Source organism: Mycteria americana, chromosome 3, assembly GCF_035582795.1.
Source record: "Mycteria americana isolate JAX WOST 10 ecotype Jacksonville Zoo and Gardens chromosome 3, USCA_MyAme_1.0, whole genome shotgun sequence".
Taxonomy (NCBI): domain Eukaryota; kingdom Metazoa; phylum Chordata; class Aves; order Ciconiiformes; family Ciconiidae; genus Mycteria; species Mycteria americana.
In genome coordinates this window covers 111,905,018-111,931,666 of record NC_134367.1, presented here as the reverse complement: position 1 = coordinate 111,931,666, position 26,649 = coordinate 111,905,018, and the positions used below count along the sequence as shown (strand labels likewise).

The window sequence follows — 26,649 nt, the reverse complement described above, 5'->3', positions numbered from 1 at the left end:
TGCACTAATTGTCAGGTTTAAACTGAAAGCCATGCATTAAACAGAGTAACTTTCTTTCAGTGTGGCAATATTTCTGTGGAATTAATTCCCTGTGATCCTGATCCCATTCCGATTTAAGTTAATGGCGAGTCTTGCAGCCCTCAGATGGAAATCCAAGAGTCTGCAACACAGATAAAGCTGTAGCTTGACCTTTTTATGTTAACAAGTTCAGTAAGGCTGAATGATCATTTGCACGGTACCAGATACAATACAGGCTCACTAGCAGGAAAGATGACTTGTAATGTGGCTGTTCATCACTTAGGCCATTCAAAACAATAGCTCACATCTTGAAGGGTCAATGCTACATGGGCTTCTTAAACATATCCTGAGATACAGCAGACACCTGACAGAAGAAGAGCAGCCGTTGCTTCTGCAGGACCCGTAACACCACCACATACCGAATGCCCAGGAGATGAGTGCTGCGATCCTAAGGTGAAAGAGTACCAGAACAGCCCAGCTCTCCCTCCTTCTTAAAAACAGAAAACTAGGGGCCAGCTCAGCAAGACAGGCTTTGGACAATAAGCACTGCTAACAGATTTACTGAATTAGCTGTATTAACGCCAATCAAAACAAGTCAGCCTCAGAGAAAGGTTAGTGCAAGTATCTGCAACACATATTTTGCTTCCTCTACCTTACCAAGCAAAGAGGTTAATAGGTACTGTAGCTTTAGTATAACCATGGCCTTCAGCGAACTGCAGAGCTCTGCCGTGATGCTAAGTATACACACTTTGCCCTAGCGCACGCTGTGTCCCTTAGTTCAGCTGAGAAGTACATAAACCAAAATTAAATATGAATAAAACAAACCAAACATGACGTGAAGGTGCTAATGGCTTCTCAAGTCAAAACACGGATGGAGGATGCAACAGCTGAGACATATTTGGATCACTACTACACTCAAACGCTTGCTTAGATTTATAATAACATAATCTGCTAATAAAAAGGGATATATAGAGAAGCCAAAATGCCATAATAGTCTATTTGGGGCTTTGGCAGCGTAATACCCATAAAAAACCTGCCCTCAGGACTTACTATAGAATCTATTACCCATTTCATTCTCAGCTTCCAAATGGGGGGAAAAGTTTATTGTGATGAACTAGGTTCATATTATGGCCTTCTGTTTCCTCAGACTGGTAATTTTCTCAGTGCATATCCCACATATTTCTACTTTTGGGGAATAACATTTATCTGTGTTTTTACACAGTGTTCATATAAACAGTTACAAGCTGTGACAAAATATAAAGTGAGACTTAGTGCATTACTATATTTTTGTTCTCCACTAATTTCAGTTTGAAGTAAGGATAATTTTAGGAAAACTGCAGCAAGGGGGGAAAAAAAAAAAAGTATCAGGAGCATGTTTTTAATTTATCAGATTTTTTCAGACCTGAGTTACAGCCTGCAGAAAATGGCAAAGGGGATAATGCCTGGGGGGAAGCATTAAAACTTTTCCCTAAATGCCAATAATTTGTTCAAAACACAGTTAACACCTTGATACGGGGTTAGCAGCTCAAGCTGCCTGCTGAAGCATCACAGCTTCGCTTCTCTTGCGATAGTCCATTCCTGCATTGCCTGCCCACAGAAAACGCCTTTAGAGCCAGCAGCATGAAAACATCTCTCTTCCATACATGGGAAGACATGCTCTCTGTCTTAAAAGTTACGCAAAGCAACAGCTCCTGCAGTTTCCAAACCAACATCTGGCACTTGCATCCTAAAGGAGACCCACAGCAAACGGCAGCAACCAGCCATCTCTTCACTTTGTGGGGAAAACCCTCCGCTGGTGTAAATTCTCAAAGCTTCATCAAATGAAATGGGCCTGGACTGATTTACGCTTGCTGAGGATCTGCCCCTTGTCTCACTTGCTGCAGCAGTGAAAAAGATTTGTCTAATGCTGGCACAGAAACTTCAATCACATCTGCCATATGGTTTTTTGCCCAAGAGATTACTTTGAGTGAACCTATAAAGTGCTGGGGAGGAAATGCTCACAGCCACAGAAAAATGAAGAATATTATTGTGGAGGAACTTTTCCCATTTTACCAATGAAATCACCCAGTTTCCAACTCATTAGTTGGGGCTCTTGTCGAGAATAATATTACGATTTGTTCTGTTCACATATATCGAGGGGAGCAGAAACATGGGGGACTTCGGTTTTCAAACACCACTAAAAAATGTAATTGCTCCTGCTGGACCTTACACAGATGCTGGTCTGCACATAAGCGCTCTAGCAGATTTTATTGCTGAATATTATATGTCCAAGTGACATGAACTCTTTGAGCAGTACCATTAGGTTTCAATATGGAGTATGAGATCATTCCCAAGTCATAGATACGCAACAGGAAAATAATATATTACAATCAGTCGATTAAGTGCTCACATCCTGCAACTCTTTACAAGGAGATCTTACTCATACCACTATTCCCATGACAGGAAGTTTACTTGAATGCAGGCCAGTCAAACCAGTACTGATTTGCAGAATCAAACCCAAAAGCACTAAAAAAAAAGAAAAATTCAATGACCGCGTTTATTCTAAACTAGGTCACTGCGCTTCTTCTAACAATAGAATTTCCTATGTAAATTGATTCCTACTAATATCCTATGACGGTGCCTCCTGTCCTCTTTTACTGCATTAGGCAGTTGCCAGCCTTATCTGGATCTTCTCCATCAAGCCTAATCCACTTCTTTTCAATTTCAACCTGTGGTTAGAAAACAAAAAAAAACCAGGTAGAATTAACAAGTAATTGGGCACTGAAAGTGTGAACTGCAGCAATGGCCCGAATAAAAGCTTTGACACAGAATCAAAACATTTCCAGACCCAACAGATTTCAAAACCACTACTCCCAAATATAGCTCAACTGAGGAAAAACAACGCTGCATTTGCAGTTCTGTTTTTCAGCATCATCTTTGATCAGACAAGGAATTATTTTTTAATGATTCTTTTGCTCAAAGTCATTCTCAAAAGTGCATGCAAGATATGTTTAGAATACAAATCACATTCGCCTTGCAAATACTGTATGGTGGAGTGGGGAGGAAGAAGAGGAGGAAAACACTGAAAACATAGCCCTGAAAATACCTGGCAACTGTAAAAAGCTTTCTGAACCACGTGTTTCTGGGGCTGCACATCGCTCTCTATGCCCAGTGACTTGACTTCTGTTCCTGAGGCGCAGGTATCATGAATGACAAACTGGACAGTAGCAAACGGATACCAGTCAGACGGGATTTCCTGGTCTGATCCGAGTTCCAGTTTGTAAGACAGGCTGTGTGGATGATCTGAACCTTGGAAAAGGAAAAAAAAAAAAACAAAACAAAACCCACACCGTCAGTTAATTATCTTTTCTTTGTGTACAGTGCAAGGTGAATCTGCTAGCAAGAAAGCACAGCTGTATCTTTTATTAATGCATAACTGTTACGATACAAGATTATTCTATCTATAATCTTTTGCTACTTGGGTATAAGATGGCCCCTTACTAATTTTTTCCTCTGCTTCAGCATGCTTTTCACAATCATTGCAGTTTTACAAATTAATTTGCACAAGATCTACCAGATCCTCCCAGCTTCTGATTAAGAGAAGACTATTAAAAACTTAGGGATTGGTTGCTAAATTCAGACTATTAGGGAAGAATCTCCATTTTCACTTAAAAATACTCTTTCTTACTCTTGTAGGAAAAGTTGGAAGACCCCAGCTGAGCCAAGGCAGAGATGCCTCCCTGTGTCCAACAACCCCCCCTTCCAGAGCTCTCTGCTGTAGGAATTTTACTGGAATGTTTATTTCGAGTACTACAGCTATCTTGTGTAACGTCATTTCTTACAGTATGTCTGTGGCAGGAAGATAAAGGTGCAGCTCAGAGTGCTGCTCAAACAGAATATAGCCCAGCTGCCAGGATAAGGGCTACCCGGCCTCCCTTTCTAGCTTGGTTTGTTATGGGAAAAGAACATACCCCATTTCTTCCAAACAAAAGTATTACTAAAGTAACTGTCATGTTATAAAGCAGAGTCCTGAGGGACTGCCCATGTACCGTAGCATATCCCAAATTACTTTAATCCAGCCTTAGGTCCTAGGGATCACTTGCTTTAGCATTTTTTATATGTGCCAATGGTAAGGGAAAGCATTTCTCATCCTCCTGGCACTCAGGAACACCGGGGTGGAAAGCCCCCTTTCCAAAGAAACCGAGGTCAGCAGGCTCACTATGTGCATAAAAGCAGTACAATATAATATAATGAAAAGAATAATTTATGTCGCAGCTGCCTCTCCAAATTCTTCAAGGCAAAAAGCAGTAATTCTCCGTTTCCCCTCCTCTCCAGGATTTTAAGCATCAGCATAGACAACTAACTACTATTTGGCTGCAGGCAAAATAAAGGCAGAGAAAGGACTGGCCATATTTTGTCAAAGGCAAGCCTGGCAGTGTGTATTTGGGTTTCATCCATTATACTGAACAGCATCTCAAAGTTCAGGCAAAAATGTCCCATTCTTCATGCACTCACTTTCTCCAGTGGCAGGAATCAATTTTGTATCAGAATGAAGGAAATGCTGAAGATGGAGTTAACTAACATACACTGAGCTTTATCCATCCTGTGGGAAAAATCGCTATAACACGCCACATCCACAGGCTCACGGGCATTTCGTAAGGCAAAAATAAATTTAAAAAGCTACGTCTCCGTTGCTCCTGGGAGCCTTGGGCTGGGTGCATCCTCTGGTCGGTGCTGCAGGTTTTCCCTGCAACCTGCTGCACAGCCTGCCCAAGCCAGTTCTGATTTTAGGGGATAATTTATGTTTGAGCAGTTTGATGGGCAGAGTTCTGTCAAGCACAGATGTCTCTGACTCCACCAGAACAAAGTCTAATTCAATAAACCGTCCTCCAGATTTCATTCCAAGTCCAGCATAAAGCCAATGGGTCCCCAAAAATCAAGGCTTAAAGAGCGTGAAATTCATGCTTGTCTTAATCATACTCACTAAAGCATTTAACACTTTGTTTTCCTTTTGACTCATTATATAATTAGTATAATTAAGAATTCCCTCCCTCTTCCTTGCTGATATACCCAACAGCACAGTTATAACTTGACTGCCTGAAAGAAAAGGTGAGGGAAGGGGAGAAAGGAATAGGAAGCGTCCTTTGAATTATCAGCCCCTAAACTCCACATGGGGGAGGTCTCCAACGCTTTTCCTCCCCCCTTTTTTCCATGTTTAATAACAACAGCAATAACCAGTAGCTTAAAAAGCTGTTTGCTGACTGCAAGTGTTCCCCTCCCTGTTCGGTCGACCCCAAAGGCACGCGCGCAGGAACACAGCAGCATTGACAGCCACCGCTTCGGACAAGGCGCACGCCCCTGGACAAGTGCAGTCCTTCGCCGTCTGGACTCTGTACGTGGCTGAGTTACAAGCATCCCCTGCAGGCTTGCTTCCAGCAGTACATCGCATTCCATCCTTATCCGAAATGCTGCTTTTTTACATAACTACTTGTAATGTTCAAAGAAAACCTGAACTGGATTTCAGAAAATAATGCTATATACACACCAGCTAGAGTCCTGCACCATGGAAGAGTATCAGCCACTGGCCATGAAGTCTCCCAGGCGTCTTTAAAGAAACATGTATCGTGATGGAGAGCCAGCAACCATTCCCCAAATGGGACTAGCTGCTTCCTTCTACCAAAGCACGGCTCTAATACATGCTCATAAGAAACTGGTTAGAGAAATTGTAAGAAGAGGTAATACAACTTGCACTCGTAAACGTAAGGGCAGATCCATAAAAGGGACTGGTAGGGACGACTGCAACAAAAAATGTGTAGGTCCTGAGTCTGGGGAATGAAGCTCCCCTAAATACGTCCAGTATGATAGCACCTTTAAGGTGAGTGGGGAGAAGTAGGTGCCCAGCAATGGCCACCACCAAAGCCAGCACAGAGGAATGGAAACCTAACCGAGCAGGACAGGCTGGAGAGATCAGATGGAAAAACCTCACCCCTCCTTGCAGACTTTGCAACCTACCTGCCGCACCAGTCAAGGTACAACGCTCCAAAACCCACGCACAGTTAAAAAAATGACAACCACCACTCAAACCATGGCCTAGGACCAAAAGCAGCAGTACTGTCAGCTACTTTTAATGTAAAAGCCTACTGCTTAGTTCACTCGCGCATGAATCCGGCTCAGAGTCACCCACGCAGCTATATGGCAAGGCTGGTATGGGGGTGGAGGAGGAGGTACGGACTGCGATTTGTGCTAAATCAGTGCTACCGGTGTGTGCGAGACATTACTCGCACCTCGGAGCACACTACAGGACAGGGTCCTTCAAGGCACTAAAGCACAAAGATACCCAGCTTGCAAGCTCGTAAAGGTCTCAGGCAAAGGAGTGCAATGCCAGGGGCGTGCAGCATGTGGCTGAAGTCTCAGGACAACAATACAATACACAGAGACAGGTAAAACTGTAACATTAGGGACTTTATTACTGAAATAGAGGGGGGAACAAAGTCAGAAACAAATATTACAACCACCTGCCAGCTCCTTGAGAAGGAAGTTGGAGGAGGACTAAACAAGTGTGAGGAGGAGATGGCGCTTCGTCACTCACGTCCACAGTGACAGGCAGATGTGTGTACCTCTGCGATGCGGGCCTTGTCCACAATCCGCTGCTGGTCATCTCTTGCTGTGTCCAAGCCCATTTCTCCTGCGCTAACACTCTCTTGGTCCACGGTCCCTCTTCCAGACTGCCTGGACGTGGTGGAACGAACCCCCTGTTGGGGTGGGCCTCTCCATCCTTGAATCTGCCATCATCCCAGCAACAACTGTGGTGAGAGCAACACCAGCGGTGAAGGAGACCAGAAGCAGCACCCCATTCCACAGCCGAACTGTGAGCTGTCATCCCATCTGTGGTGCCACAACCCACCCAAGCTGTGCTCCTCCTGGCTCCCAGGACCTGCTCCACTCTCCAGTGGTGGTGCTGGGACGCAGCTTGGCAACACACTTACTTGACCTGGTCTTTGTGCTGTTTGCTGGGCTGGGATGTGCAGACTGCACAACGTCAGCCACAAGTGAAGGGTCCTTCATAGCAGCAGTTGCAACGCTAAGACGGCACATCACGCCCTGGCCAGGAAAGCGGCACGCTCTGCCTCTGGGGCTATGGTTGACCAAGGATCTGAGGAGAAAGGGTTTGTCCAAGAGCAGCAGCATCTTGTTTGGAGTCCATTTGTGGTAGTAGGAAAAGGGCGTATATCTAAGGGCTTTTGGAGATCAAATTCAGCATCTTCCTGTTGTGCGAGGGAGGCCTATGGAGAAACGAGTAGCAACGGGAATTGTCGGGAAAATTATTTTGTCTTCTGAGAAAGGGAATCCAGAAATAAGCACTGCTTGGAATTTTCCTGGACAGGTGTGGTAAGTGTCAGATGGCGGATGTCGACTTGAGCCCAGGCATAAATGGGCCATTCCCCTTGGTCTGCTGCTAAAGGCTCCTGTGTTAGACATGGCACAGTTGTGGTTCAGTACCATATAGCACTGAAAAAAAATCCCTGGGCTTATATTCCAGCTAACCCACACCCATGAGGTGGTTTCGGTGTTGCGATCTGATGAGTTCTGGGGTCCTTTCTCTCCCCTAGGTGGTAACCTGCAAAGGCAGAGATGATAGTTTGGGGATCTGGGTAAGGCTACTGCCCTGGGTCCTCTGGAGCAGCCTCCACTGGACCCCTTCTGCCTACTCCCAAACCACAGGGTTCCCCCCAGCCCATCCGTCTCCTGGACCAACGTCAATGTCAGAACGAGGTACTCACCACTTCACTTGCGGAGAAGTTCCTCTGCCCACTGCTAGGCTGTGGTAGGAGCACGGAGCAACTTCTTCCCATCAGCTGTCAGACAACAAAGCAATCAAGCAACACTTTGGAAGACGGTGAGCATTGCCTTAGTTTTCACCTAAAACTGGCCAGTCCTTGTCATGTCTACTCCATGAAACTATTGTTTCCCAGGCCTTGTATTACCTGGAGTTAGAAGAAGAAAGAGAGGCTGCATGTACAAGATTCTTTTGCAAAAAAACCTGTAATGCTGAATAAGCAAGATGTCGGCCAGAAAAGAGAAAAGGTAGTGGTGTGGAAAGACAAGTTGGATGAAGTAGGCGTGGTGCAGATCTGCACAGTTGCCCAGTGGAAGCTAAGACGACATATTCAGATGCGAGCCCAGCTATCCAAAATGTGGCCCATCAGGCATCGTGGAGACATGACCATCTGGCCTGGTGGAATCTAATCACTCCTGAAGGGCAGCCAGATAATTTGGGGAGATAACTGAGCTCTTACTAGCTCACTTAGGAGACAGAAGCCCTGGGGTTTAGGCGTCTAGGCAACTTGTTAAGACTTTTGTGAATTCAGAGACCTATGTCTTTCCTGTCTTACATCTGAAAATTTGGCTCTTATTTCCTAAAAATGTTCCAAGTTCTTGCTCTCTTTCTCTGAAGAATAACAAGAAAAAAGCCAAAACAAACAAACAAATCAGTAAAACTATGAAACTAGACTCAAACCATCATTTAGCATTCATATAGCACTTCACAAACAATTAATAATCTAACTTTGCTGCATTTACTCACACTATTTATCCCTTATTAACCTGTATGAGCAGCATTCAAGCAGCCTTGATCTGAGAAAGGTTCATGAAGCCAAGCAATTTAGGCCAAAAAAATGTGCTGGTTATTTTAGTTAAGTAGTAATTCTATTTTTGCCAAAATAGGTCCAGTTCTAAAAGTCTTATTTTGAAAACGAAAACATCAACAATTACTAAGAATGGATTTACATTAGGATTGTTAGAAGTTAACAGCTCCTGCAGCTATGTCTAAATGGGTGCATTTATCCAGCTTTCTGGGAGAAATGCATAGGAAACAGGGGAGTGGGGAGGCTGGGCAGGGATGGAGCCCACCTAACAAAGTCATGGCTTGGAGTTTCCACCTAGGCAGTTTAGAAAACAAAAAAGTGGCAGCTGAAGGTTGCTGGGAGCCACATCACCTCCCACACTTGCGTCCATGCTCAGATGCTAAAGGCTGCCAGCAGCCACAGGCTCCCCTGGCTCCATTTCTCTGTGTTGCTTAATCACTGCTTCCTCAGTGCGGCTCCATGATGGAGAAGAAAAGGAGAAATAGTCAGCTGAAGAACTGTTGCTTTACACAACAGCTCGAGGATGGAGGTGTCCTAGCAGGAAACATCGCAGGGCACAAATTTACACAGCAAGAGATTAAAACACAGCGTTTCGAAGTCTAATCTCTCCCCAGCTCCCTGGACAACGCAGGCGCATGCAGCTTCTCCAGCGCAAAGCCTGGCCCCAGTACTGTGCTGAAATCATAAAATGTTCTACATTTCCTTAGACAGCGCCCCGATTTCACAAATGTAGACTCAATTTGCAGAAATTTCATTGGATCAACTCTTCAAAGTCTACAGCTTTTTAACTTTTTTTTTTTTTTTTTAATAATACTAACACTCCGGCTCCAAACTCTCCATTTATATAACTGAATAAGCATAGGCAGCTTTTAAAAATCTGGGGTATGTCGCAGCTCACATCGACTTCACTTGGCCAGCACTCTTCCAAGTAGAGTAGTGCACTCTTCCAGCACTTTAGTAGAATCCAGCGGATACTAAGATATTTCAATGTCTATAAACGGAGTCACAATATAACTGTAGGCAACCTTTCCTCTTTTTTTTTTTTTTTTTGAGAAGCCTCGGACAAAGGCTTTTTGAAAGCAAAAGCCTCGGCCTATTTTTCTCCCTGCAGTAAACGTATTATGAATTTTTACATATTTCTATTAGTCTGACTGCCTCCAGATTTTTGGCATGCCTTGGCACAACTCTACTTTTAAACTCTTAACCGTGTACAGAAAACTTGATAGAGAGGTTTAAAATTTGACCAGGAAGTATTACTACCAAAATGTGTTTTCAAACGCATGAACATTTCAAGGATAAAAATGGTTTTGCAGATCTCAGCCAGAGGAATTATTCAAATGTCAAAAGTTTAAGCTACTGGTAGAAAATAATGTAAAGCTGTAGAATGCCACAAAAAACAGTTGTTACTTTCAAATAATATAAATCTGAAGTTAACTGTGCACATCAAATCTTAAGGTGAATGAACTGCAGGGAATTAAAGACTTTGGAAGACTTATAATGTTCTTTAAAATTGCCTGCCTAAATTGCTGCCTTGATTTTGCAGAAGCAAACCTACATTAAATAGCAAAGAATACTAACAGCTACCCGAACAGCCAGTCCCATAAGCCTTGGGAAAACACACGGGCCACAGCAGTACAGTGCAAATCCTTGAAGCCTGGAGTGCAAGACACCCGTATCTACAGATTTGGAAGACCTGAAGAATCTTCTGCCCACTGGTTCTCCTACATCTCTCCATCAGCTCCTCTGCCCTCCCTGTCCATTTTCCAGTCGCCCCAACCCCTCCCTTACTGCCTCCCCTCATCTTCCCTCTCTCTGTCGTTTCTCTGCCCTCACCATTAATTCTGGCTTGGCTCCCTGCCTCGCGTTAGCCCGTCTGCCGACGCTGCATCTCCTCTGCTCTCCCGCTGCCCATTGCTTGGCAGCCACCGGCATCCTCTTCGAGCAGAGCGTGAGATACCCAGGTAACAAGCAGCATGTAAAAGGGAGGGCTCAGCCAACTCAGGAGGAACCATATGGCATTAGCCACAGGTCCGAGCCAACCACAGCTTCTTCCAAAGCAAAAGAAGGGGAAAAACAGAGATGGTGTTAACACGACATCATTTCTGAATCCGACCACAGCAGCGTTTGTGCTGCTCCTCCCACGGCGCGCATCAATAGAAATCAAAAGGCACAATCGCTCGAGGTTTGAGAGACCTCATCGCCTAAGCGAGACCCAGTCTGCACGCAAAAGGGACCAGTATTTCCACGCAGCATCATTAGCGAAAATACGAGCTCTCATCTGCCAGTAGCCATGCAATAATTCATACTCTCACAACTGCCGCATTAGCATGTTGATGTAGGATGCTTTCAAACGCTGTTTTAATACCAAAACCAACCTAGTTCATATGTACACTCAGGATAATATTCCCTTTTCATTTGCTCCTGCCTCAGTTTTTCTGTCGGTCTGTTATTTCTGTCACTGAAATATCAATCAGAATTCAAATATCAAATATCAAACTGTAAAAAAATAAAATAAAATAAACATCATCATTACCTAAACAACAGGTCAGATTAAATATAATTTACAACTAGTTAAAAATGAGGAGAAAAAATATCCTCAGGAGGTTTTTTTCTATTACTTTTTTTTTTTAATAGTTTTGAATATACCTGCACCTGTACACACATCTAGCTGTCAGAACCTGGGAGTGGATATGTCAACTTAGTACTAGCATATCTGAAACCAAGACTTAAGAAGATTAAATCTTTTCTGGACATCTTAAAGAGGTAGTTAGTCCAGACAGGTCGGATACTACAAGACTAGGCCAATCCATTTGTTAATACTACACACTTACCCCCTTCTTAAAAGTACCAATTTTACAGATACTTTAGGTGAAATGCTTTAATAGATGCCCTTGTCTTACACAGATTCCCAAAGTCTCAAATACACATAATGCATATCCAAGCAAAGGATCAAATGCCTTCGCTCTACAGAACTTGAAGCAGAATATTGTATTCCTCAAGAATTTTTATGCCTTTAGAAAAGTACTATACAGGGCTATCAATCTGGTAACGTGAGTAAAAACTGTAATTTTAAAACCACGTATTTATATTTTCCTTCTCCAAAAAGCTGTATTTTCTCCATTAAATTAAGGTAAATCAACTATTTTACTTAGTGGAAAATTAACAACTTCCACAGGCACGACTATAAACTTAGCTGGTTTTATTGCTGCAAGTTTTTTAGTGAGGTACCACCACCAGAGAGAAACGGGAATAAAGTGGGAGGCATTTTTTGTCAGTGCAGTTGTTGCCATGAACGCACAATCTCAACGCACAAACCCATAAAAGAGGTAACAGAAATTAGCCTTTGCAAAAGCACAGTCACCTTCCTACAGCAAGTTTGACCACAGTACCTTCTAGTTAGGTATCATACCTACCATTTCTTAAATAATGCTAGAAAGCCAAGACCCAACAGTTACAATACCACCTTTTCTATTAACTGTGTGATACTGGGGGGGGGGGGGGCAAATCATTTTACCTACTGGCGTTTGCTTCCCGTCCCATCATTGCCCAGCTGCTCTATGTGAAGCATAAACCTTTCCCTCTTTCTTACTACAGACTTGAGGTTTACATGGAATGATGAGATCCACTTCCACGATACTGCACACTTATAATTACTGACAATAACACATCTGCCTCCATTGAATAAATCAGGAACGTGTCCTTTAAAAAAAAAAAAAAAAAAAAAAAAAGGCGATATTCTCTTTTTCCTAAAAGGTTACTCCAGCTTCTACCAATACCACCGCACAGATAAAAACCCAAACTATGGAAGCTGATGGAGGTACACAAGCATAAAAACAGTGAAGACGTGCACCCAAGCCCATCATTTTATAGAACAAATTATTTACTTGAGTTTTTATCTGGAAGCCTGTCTATCTTCCACACAACAGCCCTGTAGGCACTCTCGTATTTTGCTGTTCCAACCGAGACTTGTATTACGGGATCAGATTCAACCTCGTGTAAAGCGCCAAGGCATGCTCTCCTATTCATTTTTGCTTTTAGGGACTTCTGCCTTTGGAGGTTCATGGTCCAAAGTGCTTTGACCCACTGCGTGGGAACGGGAAAGCGTATCATAATGTTTTCACAGTATTTCACAGAGGATAAACGTGTTGGAATTGGAGCAGTTGAAGACATGTTTATAAAAGCCTGAAGTTCAACGTATGCCCCCTGAACGGCTACCACAGCCTTCACAGAAAAGGGAAGGTCTTGCCCATTATACCGTGTCCTGAAACGCATCAGTTCCAGCCTACAGGCATCCGGGGGCATAAACTTAATAATTCGTGATTGCTCGAATTCCTGCGCTTTGACACAGTTATGGAAATGGCAATCGAGAATATCGATCCATTTCTTCTCCTCCTCCTTCTCGAAGTAACACTCGTCCTTCTTCCGGAGCTCCAGGTCATTCAGGGTTAGAAAGCAGTCGGCACTTCTGTTCACAAAACACAAGCAGTAAATGTGTGTGATGACGGCACTTTCTACGAGTTTTCCTTCTGCCTTGGTGACTTTCCCCCAAAAGTTATCCACTATTTCCAGAGTCATTTCTTGCTCTTCATAATTCCTCTTTTGTCTAGAAACGGTAGGAAGTTTCATAAGCTCTTCCTCGACCGTTACGAGGAAATCGGTGAAGTCGTTATAATCTGTGGTGCCCAGCTTTAACATCTGCTCAACCTCTGGCTCGTGGATCACTTCTACTTTGGGATGATACCTCCTTTTCTCTGTGTAAGACACGCACTCAATCTTCACGGTATGGATTTTTCCCGAGACATTATAGCTCTCTAATTTGGGTTCGGACAGCTTACAGTGTGGCTGCAGCTGGAATTCCCTAAAAGGTTTCTCCAGACCCTTTTCATAATACATCTGCAGTACACCTCCAGCGAGGACACGAAGGTAAATAGGGCCCCATTGCCGAGACGACATCATGTTCTTCTTTTCGGGAATCCTCAGCATGAACGGCCACCCATCCGCTTTCCGGCTCGTGAAGAGGCTGCATGGGACGGCGGGGGAGAGCTTGTGCCAGGCGTGAGCACCGGGGACGGGCGGGCTTCCCGCAGCCTGGCAGCTATCAGCTTGCAGGTGTTCAAGCCTCTCGCAGATGTAGCTGAAGGAGCCCTGGTTAAGGCTTTTCTGATCGTGGCAGGTTTCTTTCTCTTTAGGATGACAGGCGCTCCTGTCGAGCACTTTGTCCTTCCTGTGCGTGCTGACATTAGCTGGTGATGTGCCGAGCGAGCATCCTTCCTTCCAAAAGGGACTGGAAAAAGCACAGTCGCTCTGGAAGTACGGGAAGTGCCCTGGTGCCGACGACAACTCTCCTAACTCCTCGCAGCTTCCTGGCGGATTAGGGCTTCCTTCATCTGCTGATTTGGAGACCGAAGTCTTAACTGGATGGTCATTAGGCAAGGTGTTCAAAGGAAGGCTGCTCAGGTTCTGTGAGGTTAGGGGTGAGCAAATCCTCGGTGATGGAAGAAGGTTAGCGTTTGATGGCCATTCAGGGATGGGATAAAGGATGTGAATCCCAGGCTTTGGGATGCACGGACTTCCTGGGTAGTCTCTGGTAGGTGTAGTAAGCGGAGAGTTGCTGGGGGGTCCAGGACTTAGGTAGAAGTCAACTACAGGAGACGAGAGTGGAGTGCTGCCTGTAGAAGATGATCTGCTTGAAGACTCATGCACACTAGACAGATTCAGTTTAAGGCCATTTGCTTTACAACTACTCTGATTATCAACCGATTTCTGAGGCGACTGGAAGAGCGGCTCATCATCGAAGGTGACCCAATTTGCTGGATTTGTGGAACACATCTTGTAGGAGAAACTTGAGGCACTTGCGCACGTATCACCCGCAAACCATCTACGAAGAAACAACAGACAGGAATCGAAATAAATTCTCGTGAAAGACAAAACAAAGAAACCCAACCCTTATAAAAGTCAAACCACACAAAGCTTAAAATGTGCGTGCAGTTCACAACTCCAGTGTACTTTGTGTTTTACGTGTATAATCTGAGACAGCCGTGTAGAAACAGATAAACTCCCCATGAATGCCCACTGCTCTCCCAGGTTGGGGATCTAAAGGAGATCTAGGCTTTATGGGCTCTTCAGAGTACGCAGCCTCTAGGTCAGAGGGAGCAGAAAGTCCCACAGCTGTACGAGATCGCTCGTGTAATACTTTCTACTGTGCCGCTTATCTGTAGCTTGTAATACGGACGGAGATTTTCCGTACTAGGCCTGTGCTCCGGGTGAGGTTTCCCCTCCACCCCACCGTTAAACAAACCAGTGTTTTACTCAGAACGGTGCAGCTGTTTCCAAGAACAAAATCAGTAGGATGAGGGGGGATATGGTTTTCGCTGTTGAAAAGCTGCTGGTGGCAAAGTTATACATGCTACAGCCATCAGGGCAAAAGCAGCCCACCAAGGCAACACGTGCGAGGGACGGCCAGTTCCTGAGGTCTCCCCAAGGCGGACGTTCCCCTCGTGCGATGGGCAGAGGCAGCGGGGCAGTTGCACGAGCATCCCCGGACGAGAGGCAGCAGGGAGCGTACTGCAGCCACCAGAACCAGCCTGCGACTCACCCCCCACTCCATGCTGCTACCTGGGGTGCCTCCTGCCAGGGGCGGGATGCGCAGACGGGCCCCGGACGCTTTCCGGACCCGGGCAGGAATCGCTTCACGTCAGTTCCTTCAGCCCTGACTTATGCTCTTAGAGACTGGACGTGTCAGAGTAAAGTTAGAGGGGGAGGGGGATGGAAAAGCATTAGACTTATAAACAAGAAAGAGTCAGCCCTAAGGATGAGCGATACATCCCCGCTGAAGGGTAGACGACAAGCACCCACTGGAGATAAAACGCTGCTGAAACACAAGTCAAGGCCAAGTAGCAACGTACAGATCGGCTAAGCACTGAATTGGCTGGCAGCCTGGAAGAAGTACAGGTCTTTAAACCAATTAATAAACTACACTTCATCAAAAAAAGTATCTTTGGTAAAGGGCTCGGCTAGATGTCCTCGGAGCAGGACTGCAACCAGTAAATAATTAATCTTGCCTTCGTGGTTTTAAATCATGCACTGAAATGTAAACGCTCGCTGTATCTTCATGCAGGATACGTCGTCCCCAAAGTTTTTCCTCCCCACTGCTCCTGACCGATGAAGAAGGGAGCAATAAATTGCTAATGACTGAGGAATCGAGTACAATGAAGCACCACAGGGCACAGATAAACATCGTTCATTTGAAAAAAAGTTATTCTTGTTATGTCAGAACATATTCACGTTCGCCTGAAAGCACAAGGCAGGCAGAGTTCATATAGACAAAACCACCTGCACATACGTTACTCCGTTAATTAAGGTTAGATAATGATGACTTAAAGCCATTCCCCTTCGTGCACACGCAGCCATCGTTAGTTAGGCCATTTATTAATTGCACAGCACTACAGCGTATCATCATGTAACCACAAAAGCCATCCTTCATCTGTAGCGTTTAGAGAACAGTTGGTTTCTAGAGATGCCAAAGTTCAGCCAAGTGAAATCTTACGCTACGAGTCATTATTTTTACCATTTCCCCATTATTTCTTGGCCGGTTTATAGCCTTTAAGAAAGCACCATAACCTGTGGCACAGCCTGCTCACCCCGCGGCCGAGCAAACAAGGGCTTGCAATGGAGAAGGACTCTGGTCCTTCATTATTTTTTGAACTCTCGACCTTTTTGTTCAGTAAAACTATTTGCACTATGCTAGTTATTTTATAAGCACTCTCCTCTCCGCTTACAGAGAGAGAGAGAGAGAGAAAAGGAGCAAACAAGTTACAAATGACTATCATAGCTCAGACACACACAACTACCAGTGTATCCTTCACCCACACAATCACTTCATCAAAATAAAGCGTAGCAATGGAAAGAAAAATCACAGCTATTTGGTCTCCGACTTGGTCATCATTTTTTCCTCCCATTCCACACCCTTCTCCTCCGTTCCCTCTGGTTGCCGGCACTGCTCGTTCAGCAGTATATATTGATTATTTCTAGATTGGGAAGTTTCAAAGTTTTCAGACCTTCCTTCGTCTTAACAAACCTCGTTTGTTAACGACGGCTTACACGATGCTAACTCGGAGCGTGGCTTTTTTCTCTAACAGCCAGGGCTGTGGGGCACGCTGGTAAAGAGAGAGCATTAGGAAGCGGCCTCAAAGGCTGCCATTAAAAACTCCTCCGGCATTTACGAGAGGTAAGGGACCGCCAGCAAGAGACAAAGCCCCGCTGAGCGAGGGGAGAGAAAGCCGGTGCCTCCGGAGGGGCTCCGGGATGATGCGGGGGTACAGCGTGGAGCTCAGCGGAAACGACGGCGAGCTCAGCAGCCTGACAAGGCACGGCTGCTCGGCGCGACCGCAGCCACGCTGAAGGGGCACATCACAAAACGCCGAGATGTGCGAGTGAAAAAGAAAACACAAAATGGCAATGGAAGTAAATAAAAATGTTGTTTACAGTAGAGAACACATTCTGCAGCCTGTTTCCCTTTCTCATTAGAAATGAAGTTTTTCAGCGTCCTTTATTATTTCCAGATGTTGATTTTTTTTTTTCCCCCCCAACGTCTGTTGCTATTCACTTTTTAAAACATGATGTTACAGTTTATTCGGCAGGTTTTTTTCCTGTTACAAAACAAAAAGATGTTTGAGATTCACCTGCCAAATACTTAACTTCAGTCAATAAATGTCTATGAAGCAAATCACTTTGGCAGATGGAGCTCTCATCTGCACTTACGATACCCTTCACATACCTGTCAGAGGCTGCAGCTTTCACCTTTCATTACTCCTCCAGAAATGTGTTTTTCAAAAAAAAAAAAAAAGATACTGATGTTAACAAAAAAACGCATGCAAGAAGTTAAGTGTTGAAATAGATAGCAGTTCCCCTACTATCGCTCACTGATCCCCAAAACCAACTACTAGGAATGGAGGAAAAACATCCAAATGGATCTTTAAAAGCTGTTTTTATAATGTCATGCTAATAAAAGGAAATGCACCTTCTCATGTGTTATAGGCAGCGCCATTGACCTAGTATTTAAAAGAAAAAAAAACCATTTACAGTCTCATGCTACTTTATGTAGCTTGTTCTCTGATGCTTTTACATCTGCACAACACCGTAAATTAATCTTTTCTCACAAGTTCTTTTTTGTTCTGAAAAGCGCTCCAAATTCCTGATTAAGAATTAGGACGTTCTTCCTTGAAATGGCAGTAAACTCAGGCTTTAGGATAGATGTGTTTTGACTCCAAAAAGCTCCCATGGGACCCACGTAAACATAACCCAAACATTTTGGGGAAGAGGAAATGATACAAGATGCTATTGATCTCTATTACCACATATGTTACGCAGCCCGTAACATTTAAATTACAAGCACGTGTGGGATCTCCTTCAGATGTGCGCCAGGAAATACCATTTTTAGAATATTGAAACTGCAAACAAAAAAGCTGGCTGAAATAACAGTTGATCCTAAATGCATCAATCCCAGTGAACCCAAAAGCTGCGGCTCATCTCAATTCATCCTCTTCTGCCCGAAAACAATCTTCCTACTTAGCAGATTAACTCAGTCCCTCAGCAGTTAATGAACGGTAGTTGCGGCTTAATCTTCATTTTAATACCTCGAGGATGTAAGGAAGAGAAATCCTGTCCTATTATTCAGAGCTTTTATAGGCTGTAGCTATTACTGGGCCCTTTGTTGCTACAAAAATCCCAGATCAAATCTGCAGCGAAAATACTGCTCAACCTCGGTGCCTTGCTGGGGGATGCTCTTACCTCTTCCTATGGCGAAAACAGTAATAACAACGTCCTGCTCGCTCCAAGGTGCAATTCAAGGCATCGACTTTGGCACTTTTAAGCCAGACAGGGCTTGGTCCTCAGCTAGCTGAGGATGCCGACTTGTCAGCCCGCAATGGATGTGGATGACGCCCCGAGGGAGCGGCCCTGCATCGCCTCCTGCGCCGCAGGGAAGCAGCAGGGTCTGAACCAGCGCGGATCTGGCACCTCGCTCCCAGGGGCTTCCCTAACGTTGGGCAGCAGTTAAAAACCTCCAGTTTAAACCCTGCGGATTTAAACACAAAGGCCCTTTTTTTAAATATCGGAGGAGCACAGGGCCATCTAATGAGGAATGGCAGGGAAACGCATCCCTTCTGCAAAGCATAAGGCAAGTAAATGCAATGCTCTTACTTGCACTAGACTGGTAAAAGCAGCTAGATTCTTACTTGTATTAGACAGTACTCACATTCCAAAATACACAGAAAAGCATAGTTTTATAAATACATTCCTTATTGCCTCTAGCTCCAAAGGCCATGGTGGCTTCAAAAACATTCTCTAAATAAAGTCCCTTTGTAACACCCAAGCACGTATCGTACGTGTGCCACGTCCACGGTGAGGTCTTACTGGGCAAACATCAACCTCACGGATTACTTCAAGCTCAAAAAAGCAGATTTACCTACACACAGCGTGACAAAACAGTTAAATAATCCCTTCAAAACAAGCCAAGCGATTTGCACGAGCTACTCCGTTTGTGGACAACGCCTGGTCGTTATATTTCCACCCTTCCAGAATGACTATGGACCCCATACACTACTCCATGTCAATTATATTTCCAGGAACAACGTCGTCCATTGCACATAAGCTACATAGAAATTCGACGCAAAACTCTGCATACTGTGCACACTGTGGTGAAGCTGTCCCGTAACGATACCATATGAGTTGTTACTGTTTCTTGTACAAATATGGAGACAATTCTTCAAGCGTTTTGCCATAAAGTGTAATAGTCTCGCAGGAAAGTACAAATTCTCTGCAGTTTAAGCAATAAAGCACATATGGTATATAAAATACCCTAAACGTTTGTAAGCCCTTGTGATATCCAAGTAAAATATGGCAGATTTATCTCTGTATTTTACAGTCATATTCTTTGTATCACCATTTTGTTTATTACTTAACTATGCAAAAACCTTCAAGAATACCTTCTACGTAAAATACTGCTTGATTTATGTTGATTTGCCTCAAATTTCTTTTTGAGACGACATATGCTGCACTTTTATTTAACTCTGTTCGACGTCTCCTAGACCAAAAAAAAAAGTTCTCCAACCTATACCTCTGAAATAAACATAAGCAAAAGGCAAAACTGACGGGAAATGGGAATTTCTTGGCTTTCGCTTGTATTTGGGATATATACATGGATTAAGTCTCCCACTGCATTACTCATTTCATTACTTTTCGAAAATAAGGAACTGGTGTAACAGTCGAAAATATACACTGACTTCAAAGTGTAACGTGAACTTGTATTTACATTGCTCGCTCTCTGGGGCATAGGCACAGCTGGGAGAAGTTCGGAGCTCGCAGCTAATCTGTTTAATTTGGAATTCCTTACTCTTGGCCCCGAGAGCTGGAGGAATTAAAGCTTTCGGCTTTTGACAGCATGCACGTCCCCAGAGCAAAGGCAGGCGTAACTCATGCAAACGCCTCTTGCTATTACTTGCTTCTGCTTTGAGTCAAAGGGGAGTTTACAAATAAGGTGGCTGGCGCTTGCACGTGCAAGCATGAAAAAAATCAACGTTTTTAAGGGCATCAACACAACATATCACAGTATATGCCCAAGCAGAGACAATGCTTACTTTCCTTGCTGGGGAAAAGGGTACGGCAAAGGCTGAAACAGCCTCTAGAGAGGATGGTGTCACTCGGTTTGGGACATGGGGGACTCACCACAAGGGCAAGTACCGACGGCTACAGCAGCGATGCTCTCTGTGTGCCGGGAGAGCATCCGGCGCTCAGAAGGGATGCTACACAGAGGCGCCTGACGAAACACCTGCTCCTCTGCCTCTGAGTCACATCTCATCCTTTAAAGGTTGTAAACAGATACGAGATTCACACGCGAGGCAAAACCTATGGGAAGCTCTCAAAAGAAAATTAAAAAAAGCAGCAGTGCTGCCAGATTCACATCTCTAATAACTATTCTAGCCTGCTGGGCTGTGCTTGAAGTGGGTCTTCCTCAAAGACGTAGCTCCTCTTCTTGCTCTCAACAGAATGAGATTAGATGGTGAGGACTTCCCAGTTTATATGAAAATCTAGGGTGGCTATTCAAAACAAAGCCCATCTTTGCCATGAAATAATCACCCAAACCTCAGCTGCTATGCACTGCAAATAAACTCCTTTTCATGTCTAGATCCATTCTAGGAGACCTTCCCTAACACTCAGATGTGAAGTCATTTCAAAGCTGCCCCCAAAAGACAACAAAACAGCATGCATGACCAGTCTTGTGTGTAACACCATCGGCTTCAACAGACCTCCCCATATACTGTAAGCCCCGATTCCCACACCCTTCTTCACCCCGCTCCAGCGGTCACACCACCGCCGGTGAGTCAGACCAGCTTGTTCCTTCAGTATTTTCTTAGCTGGGAATAGATATCAAGGCAAGAAAGCCTAGAGACAATGTTTTACTGGAAGTGCCCGTAGGATTTTACGGGGACATGCCAAAGATGCTTTCTACAGGAACTGAGAGATTTTCATAAATCACTGCAACACAGTCACCTGGGATCTGCGTCACCATTCCTCTCAAGGCTTTTCTGCAGAGTTTATTATCACGAACGTGTATTTAAGGATGGGATAAAATAAACTACATAGAATAAACTAAAAATAAATAAACTAAATAAACTAAACATAAAATAAACTAAAACAGAAAGATAATTTAACTGTCATTGGGAAAGATACCGGAATGGAAACCTAAAGCCGCTCTTGGAAGTTACTCAAGAGACTCTCCAGCAGTGCACGCAGCCAAGCACTGAGCTGCAAAAAAACAACAGTAGTCCTCTTACCCTAAGGCCACCTCGCTCACCTGAAGGGAACCATAAAGTTACCCGCAGCAATTCCTATACCGCTTGCTGTGACTTAGCCGGTGTGCAGACACATTACAAAACACATGAACCGATGAATGCAACAGCACAGAGAAGTCAATCAAAAGCCAATCTCCAGCTACAAAACATTTAAGGATCACAGGCTTGCAATGAGCACTTCCTAACATTAACAAAAAAAAAAAAAAGTTTTCCCAATCCACAGCTACGTGTAACTATTTTGTTTCAAGGAAATGCAATCACATCTTCCATCACATCACCAGCTCTGGATAATTGTGGCATATAAGAAAGAGCCAGAAACAGGTACGCTTGTAACCTGTTATTTTTTTTTAAATGTAACAAAACGAACAAAAAAGGCGCTTATCTCTGGTATAACGTCAGGTCTAACCACAAGAATGGCAAACATCAGTACTCGACACAAGTCTAAGCATCTTTCTTGGGTCCATCAGTTCTAACTTCTTGCTTGGTTCCTCCAGAAGAGACTCAGAGAAGAGTCCCACCTCCCATGTCCAGCGTTTTCCTGTTCAGGGGGTGGATTTCCTATCTCGGAAGGTGACAGGCTGTGCCAGGTCTAAGTAACGTATGTCTGGTAGCACGTGTTTCTGTGCATTTTGGACTCCTGGTTGGTAACTGAGAAGGCAGGACGGGGCGTACCCATGCTCGTGCCCCGTTTGCTAGCAAACGGGATGGTCAGGAAAAACCTCAAGAGGACACAATCTGCTATCAAAGGCAGTAGAAGCATTTTTACTAGCTTGAATGAGAACAGGATTAAACCCTAAGAACCACAAAATGGTTCTTCAGGTTATACTGAACATCTTCAACAGAAGAAAACTCTTTTCCTAGACGAAATAATAAAAAAGCATCATCAAATCAATATTAACTACTCAGGGTTTTTATTCTCTTCCTGGATATCACAGTGCCTTCTAAGACCCATCACTTGTTTTCTTTCTTCCTATTATCTGGTTAGACAAGGTATGTAAATAATTTTTAATTCACTTCACCGTGCATATGCGTGTTTCTCCGGTGTATACAACACACCTCTCCACGGGGCCTTTCTTCTTCCCACAAATGAAACCCCCCAGTTAGAAGACGGCTGGGGAAGAGGGGCAGGTTGCTGGGCTGTCGAGCTGTGGGGAGCAGCGCCGGTGCACCCCTGAAAGGTGCTTCTGTTCCCACTCCCGTTCCGTTCACTCAGCCAGTCCTGCTTTATCCTCTCTGAATCGCGCTTCACCTCTGAATTCGCTTCACCACCTTCAATCGCTGAATCACCTCTTCAGCATCACCACTAGGCAGATTTCAGAGAGCCAATGGACAGTTGCAGAAGAGTCTCATGTAAACTGTTTATTGACGCTAGCTGACATTTTACTGTACAGAAGGTCTGGGGTTTTTTTAGTTTAAAAAAAAAAAAAAAAAAAAGCCAACAAGCCCTCAGCATAGTGCTCTGGCCTAGAAGAGACAGGAAAATAAATCTATTTTTATTTACAGTACTTCTGCAGGTCACTAAGTTAATGGAATGTGACTGCATCTACTGAAGCAATTTTTAACTCTGTTTAGGAAACATGTTATTATTAGGAACGCACAAACATGCCACAAAAGTACTCTGGTCACGGCAGCGCTGCAGAGGGCTCTGGCAAGGATTTTAATATCCCAAACCCCTCCCTCTCCCCTCCCCCTGAGCAGAGGCAGAGATTTACAATATGCCACCAAGCAGCAGTTACGGGTGGCTGTTCCACTTCTGTAAAATCAACAGCCTTTGGGTTTTTTTGTTTTTTAGGATTAAGCGGCCTTCTAGACAGGGGCGGGGGGGGGAGGTGGGAAAAGGCTGCGTGAACGCTTTGGCTTACGAATCACATAAAAATATTAAACTGGTCGTGGTCAGAAACAAATGTAAACCTGGTCCTCTGCTAGTGTTTGCAGTGTCCAAGGGAAGCGATGGATGAAATGCCACAAAGAATACATGACGCAAAAGTACATTTCAAAAACCCTTGCCACTAATCTCAGCAGTGAACAATAAGAAGTAGGGATGCTAATGGAAATACTATATTTAGCATATTCACTGTACAACATAATACACTCTTTTTTTTTTTTTTGGTTCAGAGTCAGTTTTTAAATCCGCATTTAAATCTACCTCATGCTTTAGTGCCCAGTACCTTCCTGGAGACTGGCACACGACGTAAGATTTGCAGAGCTCTTCTAAACATGAAAAGTACTGCCTGACAGCTCTTCATAACATTTTCTGACAGACCAGCTCTCTCCTCAGCTGCGGGATGCTCCCCTTCTCCCTGCCTTACAGCCTTATAAGAATACCAGCACCAACGAGAAGGAAGGTCACAACTGAATCCTTCTTTGTTTATTTGGATAGAGGTATTTTTAATAGCAACTGATGACAGTCAAGCCAGAAAGTATAATTCATAACGCAGTCACCCAAAAAAACCTCATTTGGGTTCCTCACCAAAAGCTTTTTAAGATAGACGTGTGGGCAGCCTGGCTGTCTGAAGCAAAAGACTTCAGCTCATATTTATACCAATCAAAAACGTAAGAAAAGGAGCGGTGGACTAGAGGAATTTTGTTTACCAAAACATGAAGTAAAGCAGTGTGCATGACAGTGCATCACTGTTCATGTAATTGGGTGTATTTCATGTTGGAGTTAACATTCACACACAGAAAAACTTAGAAGTTTACATTAGTTTGCTATTTAGAGATCTGGATTTGGGCAGCGATATCAAAAAGCTGGGCCATTAAGCTTACAAATCCCATTAATTTTTACAGTGAGAGAAAATAACATTCTTTATCTGTGCAGAAGAAGACGGGGAGAAGGAGAATAATCAAATCTAAGCATGAAACAAGGAGCTCGTACCTGCCTTCGAGCCGAGTTTCCTGGTGGTCTGATTTACAGCTCCAACATCAGTTAAGTATAATCTGCAGCCACGCTCTCCGTTGTACAAACTACTTCTGCGCTCAACTACAACTAGTTACAGAGTGCAGTGCTAAGCTCTCCTCTGCTCGTACATATAGTCAAGAAAGCAGCTAATCTTTCCTCCTAACATTTTCTCGCTGCAGGTGTGCTTTCAGTGCACTAAACCAGGCAACTCAGTGTTTTGTCTTCGGCTATCTTTTTTTCCTCTTCTCTTACAGATGTAGAAGAGTCTCAGCCTCCCGCCAGGGAAAAGTGAGTTAACAGCAAAATGAACAGTTCATATTTAAGAGCCTCAGGCTCCAAAACTTCGGTTCCCTCCTCCCCAGACAGTCATTAGCACTCTCCCAAGTCCTGTTTGCAGAGAAATCAGTGCGGGTCTCTAGTGTGCTCCACCTCAGAGAAAAAACATCCCTCTTGGGGAAGGCAAGTGTAGGCTTTTGTAACTTAACTTTTGCTGGGCTCCTACAAAATACCCTGGTCAGCATTTTCCCCAGCATGTTTCACAAGTGCTGTTATTCGCCAGAAGTATCAGAACGCGTACATCTTTAAAAAAAAAAACCTTACTGAAAGTCACCCCTTCAGTGACTACTTATTTAAAACCAGAAAGTGAAAACTTTCAATATTCTTTCTCCTCTACAATACGCTTGAAATACCGTCTCTAGAGTTTGCACGAAGGGTATATACAGTAAGTGCAGTCGAATCATTTCAGCCCCGCGAGGCACATCCTTCTGCATCCGCTCCGGTTGTTTTCCCAAAGCCCTGCGCCCTGCTGCATCTACGGGAGGGATTTCTGCAGCACGACTGCAAACACCGTGAGCCTACATGCACAGTTTAACATCATCAGCTGAGCCACTAGCAAGTATGAGAAAGGCTCCAGGAATTCATTTCAAGTATTAAATAAAAAGACTTCTCGCTCACCCCAGTCTCCTCCCTAACAAGGCAAAAGTCATGGGAACTTGATCCTGCGGGATGCCTGTCACCCAAACCCCACCGATTTCCGCAGCGGTTCAAAGCTCCGGGTGCCCCACGCAAAGCCATCCCCTTTTTACCACTTCTACTTTAAAATTAAAAAAAAAAGAGAAGGGGGGGGGGGAAATAAAGTTGTAAGAAAGAGAGAGAAAGAAAGAAAGAGAGAAAAAGAAAAAAGATAAAGAAGAAAAAAGACAAAAAAGAAGGAAAGAGAAGAGAAAAAGAAAATAAAGAGAAAAAGAGGAAAAGAAAAAGAAAAAGAAAGCAGAAAAGAAAAAAGCAGAAAAGAGGAAAAGAAAAAAAAAGGAAAAGAAAAAAGAGGAAAAAGAGGAAAAGAAAAAGAAAAAGGAAAAGAAAAAAGAGGAAAACAAGAGGAAAAGAGGAAAAGAGAAAGGAAGAGGAAAAGAAAAAAGAGGAAAAGGAAAACCAGAGGAACAGAGGAAAAGAAAAAAAGAGGAAAAGAAGAAAGAGCCAATTTTTTTTTTTTTTTTTTTTTACTCACTCCTGTTCCTAAACCAAAACAAAGCCGCCCCATCCACCGGCCCGTTTCACGCCGGGACTTCTGGGCTGCGCCTCAACTCCCGGGAAAATTCCACTCCTGACGGGGCGCGGAGCCCCCCCTCCGCCTCCCCCCGCCCCGCTCCCCGCGAGCAGCCTCCCCCCGGGGCAGAACCGGCGGCCCCCCCGCCCCGTTCCCGACCCCCGGGCCTCTCCTTACCCGCCAGTCACCGTCTCGGCGCCGCCATGGGGACCGCCCGCCGGCGGGGGAGGCAGCAGCCGGCACCGGGCGGGCGGCGGCGGGGCGGGGCGGCGGGGCGGCGGGGCGGGGCGAAGCCCCGCCCCGCCGCCCCGCCCCGCCGCCCCGCCCAATTTCCCCTCGCTGTTGTAGTTGCTGTGGCAGCGTACGGCATCTCCGGGGCTGACGGTCACCGACTTTTACTAACCAGCGAGACACGTACAAATCGCGATAGGTGCGGCAAATACTACCGAGCTCTCTCGAAGCGCTTCGCAGCCTTCGCTTAGAGCAGCGCTGAGGAGCGCTTCCAGCGTATTCGGCTTAAGCTGCACCTAAACGAGAAGTAAGGGAGTTACCCAAGCGGCTACGAAGCCGACGAAATGCAGAAAGCAGGGGAGAAAACGCGTGATGAAAAGGAGATTGCAGTTCGGTGGTCATGGGAGCTACAGCAGCAGAGGGAAGTTTCTTACTAGTAAGTATAGTTAAGGCGACTTTGTGTCCACGTTTGGTCGTGAC

At 44.6% G+C, this 26,649-nt stretch overlaps 1 protein-coding gene across 11 annotated transcripts; it reads right to left on the bottom strand.

The window, feature by feature from the left end:
• Nucleotides 1-1,382: 1,382 nt before the first annotated feature.
• STON1 (stonin 1) lies at nt 1,383-26,196 on the bottom strand. Of its 11 annotated transcripts, none has more exons than XM_075496597.1 (5): nt 26,116-26,196; nt 12,527-14,520; nt 3,104-3,306; nt 2,620-2,726; nt 1,383-2,523 (listed from the first exon to the last, which is right to left on the bottom strand). In XM_075496597.1, exons 2-4 carry the CDS (start codon nt 14,469-14,471, stop codon nt 2,652-2,654), a joined length of 2,223 nt encoding a protein of 740 aa, XP_075352712.1. In that variant the 5' UTR covers nt 14,472-14,520; nt 26,116-26,196; the 3' UTR covers nt 1,383-2,523; nt 2,620-2,651. The 11 variants fall into 11 exon arrangements, 7 of the variants coding, with proteins under 7 accessions (XP_075352712.1, XP_075352709.1, XP_075352710.1 ...); XR_012774881.1 differs by lacking the exons at nt 1,383-2,523; nt 2,620-2,726 and adding exons at nt 6,615-7,615; nt 7,779-7,853 and having other exon boundaries at nt 3,271-3,306; XR_012774884.1 differs by lacking the exons at nt 1,383-2,523; nt 2,620-2,726; nt 3,104-3,306 and adding exons at nt 6,158-7,615; nt 7,779-9,097; nt 10,476-11,100.
• Between the last annotated feature and the right edge of the window lie 453 nt (nt 26,197-26,649).

Coding starts and splice junctions, on each gene's coding strand:
- STON1 (XM_075496594.1), bottom strand. CDS start 14,471: ATGTGTTCCACAAATCCAGCAAATTGGGTCACCTTCGATGATGAGCCG. Junction 3,307..12,526: donor GCTTCCAGATAAAAACTCAA/GTAAATAATTTG, acceptor TCCTTTTCCAAG/GTTCAGATCATCCACACAGC. Junction 2,727..3,103: donor AAGCTTTTTACAGTTGCCAG/GTATTTTCAGGG, acceptor TTCTAACCACAG/GTTGAAATTGAAAAGAAGTG.